The 5,789-nt window shown below is 41.4% G+C and overlaps 1 protein-coding gene across 1 annotated transcript in view; it reads left to right on the forward strand.

Annotated features, from left to right (window-relative positions):
• The window catches only part of LOC112834434 (disintegrin and metalloproteinase domain-containing protein 5-like), a 137,061-nt gene extending 134,444 nt beyond the window's left edge, over positions 1-2,617 (forward strand). Inside the window, exon 21 of the mRNA XM_073902638.1 lies at positions 2,453-2,617. Within this exon, the coding sequence (XP_073758739.1) occupies positions 2,453-2,465 (13 nt within the window). The 3' untranslated portion in view covers positions 2,466-2,617. The remainder of the gene's footprint in view (positions 1-2,452) is intronic.
• The last annotated feature ends 3,172 nt before the right edge of the window (positions 2,618-5,789 follow it).

The following is a 5,789-nucleotide window of genomic DNA, read 5'->3' on the forward strand; positions in this document are numbered from 1 at the left end:
AAAAAAAAAAGAAAAAGGAAATTAAAAAAAAATTAACTATGAAAGACTAAAGAATCAGGGGAAAAAAAGAATCAGGGGGAAAAATGCCATGAATTCTATGTGCAGTATTCCCCTAGCGCTGGAGTTCTGCCGTTCTCACTGATCAGTAAACTTGGTCTTGGCTGGCTGTTTTTGCTGATCTTCTGGGGGAGGGGCCTGTTGCCATGGTTCCCAAATGTCTTTGCGGAGATGGAATTGCCCGCCCTTGCCGGTCTGGGCTAAGCAATCTGCTCAGGTTTGCTCTCGGGAGCTTTTGTTCCCTGCAAGCTTTCCGTACAGGTTTGGAGGACGAGAGTGAAAGTGGTGGCCTCCCAGTCTCCACCTGGAGGAGCTGAGAACTTGGGGCCCCGCTCCTCAGTGCGCCCCCAGAGAAAAGCAGTCAGTCACTCCCGTGTCCCTGGTCTCTGGCCGCACTCCGTGCTCACCCGGCCTGGGACCGAGCGTTTCTATCTCTGGCACCCGACCCCTTGTGGAGTCTCCAAACCCAGCACATCCCTGCGGTGCGCTCCCGAGCCGCTCCTCCTAGGGGTGGAAGGGGAGTCTCCCCGGATCTGCCGCTTGTTGGGTCCCTGCTGGAGGAGCAGTGGCCCGACTGTGCCGCAGATCATGGTTTATGGCAACCCCGAGCTGAGAGCCTGCTCCTCGGCTCTGTATCAGCAGCCGGCTCCCCCGCTCCGATACCTGGGAGCTCTGCCGCACTCAGGCACCCCCGTCTTTCTGTGACCCCGAGGCTCCTGAGACCACACTGTCCTGCAAGGATTCCACCCCCCGCTTAGCCACTGGAGTGACATCCCTCAGCGGAGCCGACTTCTAAAAGTTCCGATTTTGTGCTCCGTGGCTCTATCACTTGCCAGAAGCGGCAGATGGAGGCCCCTTTCCCCACCGTCTATCCTCCCAAATATCGCCTCGGATTCACTTCTCCTCATGTCCTACCTTCCAGAAAGTGGCCGCTTTTCTGTTCAGAAAGTTGTTGCTATTCTTTTCTTCGATCTCCTGTTGAGTTCGTAGGTGTTCAGAATGGTTTGATCCCTATCCAGCTGAATTCCTGGGACCAGATGAAATTTAGGTCTCCTGCTCCTCCGCCATCTTGTTCCTCCCCGCCTCCGTTTGCTATACTTTTAAGTTTAAATCTTCACATCTCTTCCAACTCAGTAATCTATGTGTATCAGGTTTCTGTATATTTAACAGAAACTCAATAAAAATATTTTTTTGTATACATGGATAGGGAGAATTGAGAAAAAGATTCTGAAATTCATATGAAAAGCACATAATGGTATTCAGATAAACTTTACTACTAACAATGAATAAAATATAGAGCTTTTTGTTTTCAAAAAACATCTTTCTGATTTTAAATGTAGTATCAAATATTAATTAAAATATCTCAGATACTTTGGTAGATATACATATTAAGAAGGTTCTTGTAATCACAATACCCAAAGAAAATTTCCATTAACAATGTAGATGCATATCTTTTTAAATGTTTTTCTAAGTAAAACATAAAAATACTTATACTTTTTTTTACTTAAAAAGTATTATGCACAACTTTGCATATTTTAAAATATAGGCCCATGTCATCATTTTGTGACATATCATCTTCAATTTATTTATTTATTTATTATTTATTTACTTTTCGTATTCATTTTAAAAATCCATTATTATGAATATTTAGACTACTTTCTGTTTTTCATTGTAGCAAACACCCCATAATAAGCATTATTATATAAATAAACATTTTAGAGCAATTGTCCAATTATAGTCTCAGTTTAAATCCCAGAAAAGAAAGTTACCCAGATCTAGTCTTTATTTTCCTTTCTTAATTCATTCAATAAATTGTATGTGTATATGAGTGTGTGAATCATTCTGCATCTTATCACAATTATAACAAGAAATAAACATTTATTTTAAAATATAGGTATGCAAGAGAATGAAATAATCATTAATCTTAGCACTGAAGATGATCATTGTTAAAATATTTTAATATATAGATGTACACACATGGGTGTGTGCATGTATATTGGTGTTTTTATATTTTACTTAGAATTATCACTTTTTTCTTTTTTATTCCAAATTAAAATTAGTTCATATACTTAGAATGGAAATTACAAGGCACTTTGTTTTATTGACCTAAATAGTTTCCAAATATAGACAAATGAACAGGGTAGGGAATTTCAGGAAGCCACTTCTATTATAAAACTAAGAGCTGAGGTGACAGTTGAGGTAACAGATAATTGTTTTTTCTGGAATTAATTTTTATTTTCCTGATCCTTTCCCTTCAGTTAACCATGCCCTTTAAATTACCTTATCAGTGCTAAAAAAAAAAAAAAAAAAAGAAAAGAAAAGAGAAAGAAAGAAAAAGGGAAAATAAAGCAACACTGGCACTTTGTGTTGTGTTTTATTTTGTTTTCTCTTACAGCAACAGTCTCTAACAACCTTGGCCTGGAAGAAGGACATTACCAAATAAGTCATCAGGAACTGACCTAAACCAAGAAGGGAAAAATAATTTCACCCTCATATCTGTCGTCACTGTTGAGGGCTTAAAATATGAAATAATAAATCATCTGCCCTTGAATCACCTAAATTATGTCTGATGTTTTCTCTGTATTTTCAGTCTCAACTTCCACCCTATCCACTGCAACTTGAATCCAGAAGAGGCTCTGAATCAGGTGAAAGCAGCTTAAGATCCTCACCTCATGATGCCAAGAGGCGCTGCTATTTCAGTCTCATGACCCAAGGCTAGGGTGTTCCATTTCCCCTTATGCTCCTTAGGTTGACCCGAATCTTCCTCCTTTGGTCCAAACTCCCTCCTTCTCTTCAGAACTCCTAGCTTTCAGCTAGCCTGTGACTTGCCCCAGTGGTACTGACTCAGTCTCCTCTTGTTAACTGCTTCTCCTCTTTGAAAGCTGTATATCCACGTTAGCCTCTTGAGACACTTGTTTACCAAGAGTAGATTTATCATGGAGCTAAGGAAGGAAAAGCATCAGGGCCACTTACTTGAATAGGGCTCTTTTCAAAGTTAGGACCTTAAATTTTGTATTCTTTTTCTCAGAGTTCATCAGGTTTTATATAGTTTGGGACCTACAGAACCTGGATCTTCCTCTTTAGCAGCAACCTTGGCAGTGGTGTGCTAGAGCCAGTTTATACCAGCTGGCAAGAAATTTTGCTCTCATAAAAAAAAATAGACAAGTTTTGGTGAAGGTGTGGAGAAATTGGAACTGTTGCACACTGTTGATGGGAATACAAAATGGTGAATCTGTTATACAAAAAAATTATGATAGTTCCTTAAAAAATTAGAACTCAAACTACCATATGATCCAGCAAAGATAGAGTAGAAATGTCTTGCAGGAAAATTATTTTGTTTTTGGATTTGAAAAGGAGATGGATGCTGTAGCTAGGTGGGTGCTGCTGAAATAAAATGTTTTGTCTCCTGGAGAAAACATCTCTATTACTCATAATTCCATACAAATTGTGTGAAAGGCCAGTGAAAATTTGGAAATCATGCAGTCATGTAATACTTTGAGGATATTTATTCCTATTTAGGAAATGCAGGGCTTAGTAATTCTGTATCAGTCAAAATATGTGCTGTTATGCTGATACACTGTCGTATGAACTCTTCATTTAGTAATAGATGTAAGTTCTCAGAAATCAAAATGCAACACCATTTCCTCATGGCTGAAAGTCTATTGCAGACAGGTTTTGATACCTGACATTCTTCGGGAATTACTCTGGAAGAATGACCACTTACCTCTACCATGTTAAATTCTATGATGATTTATGTCATCTTGTGCAGGTACAGTACTTTTTCTGGGCAGCCGAGTCTGTCCTCTGTTTGATGACTAGCCCTCCAGGCTTTTTTAGTCTTGCAGCTCTATATTCTTAACACATGACTCCATGATTGCCAACAAAACTGAAGAAAGTGTGGAAAACACATACCTGTCCACTATACATCTAACTGGCAGTGATACAAATAATTTATTATCATGGTGCATTGACTCGATCGAGTCACATAACCCTAACTTAAAAGGAGGCTGAAAAACATCAGGAGAACTTGTGGAATATTTGGTGAGCATTACTGTCCCTACCACATATGAAATGGAAAAAACTAAGGTTGTGACATCTGTGACTCGATATAAGCCTGCCATGGGTCCCAGAAGGGAAGACCTTCTAAAGCACCCTCTGACAAGGCTGTGGTCATTGATTTGGTTAAGACTTCCCTCCGATCCCTTCACTCACAAGTCCCTGTAGTATCAGTTTGCTAGTTTGTGAGTTGGATGCTAAACAAATTTCTGAGGTACATGGACATTGGAAGAGTGCCACTGCTGCATTGACAAGGCCTACAGCCATTTCTAAAAGTTGGGCACCCTGGGTGCACATATGTGCATAAACTGAGCGTCGTGAGTGATAGCCACAAGAATGTTCCTTGCAGTCCTCCTACTACAAGGAGCATGAGTGGTAACGGGTCTAAGCTGCTGCACATTTTTGTCAAGACCACCCTGCCCATGATTCCAACCAATGGTAGAATCTCAATAGAGATATGAAAAAAGGCCATCCTGGATGACTCAGGACTCCTCTGACAGCTGCCTCTGGCTTAAGAACTCCCCAACAGTCCCGCTGAAACTTCCCTACATTGAATAGACCCTCCTTAAAGTGTGTGAATCTCAGGCTGCTACTGTTCAATTTTATCTCCCTCTCGCCTTCCCTTGGGGTCAGACTTACTCCATGTCGGCCAGCTTTCTCAGCCTTTTCATCTTTCTCCCCATTTTACACAGTGGCTTTTCTCCTAATAAAATCAATGCGCATTTAGTTCTGCCCTGGCATCTGCTTCTCAGAAGATCCAGAATAAAACAAGTAATACTGAAGGTGTTATAAGTAAGTTGGTAGTAAGATGTGGATTTGGTCTGGAAGCAAGGAGGACAGGATCCTCGTCGGAAAAAAGGGCGCAGACAGTCTCTACCACAAGGTGGCAGTACAGTTCTAAAAATTTCATGGGGACAAGGGAAAACAGCCCACTAGAGGAGAATGTGATGGTAGAGATGCAATAAAGCAGGCATTTAGAGTCAGTGGAGTTCGCTGATTACTGCTAAGTTTTGTTGATGCCCTGTAGAAGGGTGATAAGAGATCGGAGGCTGTTGCCAAACAGTTACTCCCTATACCTGCGAGCCACGGAGTGCCAGTGGTACTTATAAAGAGGCCTTTATCAGACATTGTTGCATGTCAGACACAGGTGAATGGCAGGCAGAAAATCTATTTGTTACACTTGCAAGTTCCAGAGACATCTGAATACTCAGCCAAAGGAGCTCTGTTAGGCTAAGGTCAGGGTGCTGTGGGAAAAACCTGAGTGAGATCCTGGAAACAGGAAAGAGGACATCTGGATGTATGCCACTGAAGATGTTGATTCTCTTACACCCACCTCCTCTGCTCAGTGACTGGAAGCCACTGTGCTTGAAGATGCTGCAGAAATTTCTTCCCCGCAAGGCAATAGGTGCCTCCACCGCTATCCCATAGGAGTTTCCCATCTCTTCTTCTGATTCCTAGGCCAATACTTAGGATTAAATCCTATCGTAAGACAGATGGTGATGTGCTGGCCAGGGGGTAATGCTTAGCTGCCAGAATCCAAGAGGCTATAATTACCGTTGTGATCAGTATGGGTGGAGGAACAGCCAAAGGGGACTTGACTCATAGGTAGTTTTGCAGACAGTAAATAGAGGACTGAGGCTTTTTAGATGCAAAATAGACTGGCAGCCAACTAGGGA

This window comes from Callorhinus ursinus, unplaced genomic scaffold (genome assembly GCF_003265705.2).
Source record: "Callorhinus ursinus isolate GAN/ISIS: 27379988/994484 unplaced genomic scaffold, GSC_fseal_2.0 scaffold17, whole genome shotgun sequence".
NCBI classification, from domain to species: Eukaryota; Metazoa; Chordata; class Mammalia; order Carnivora; family Otariidae; genus Callorhinus; species Callorhinus ursinus.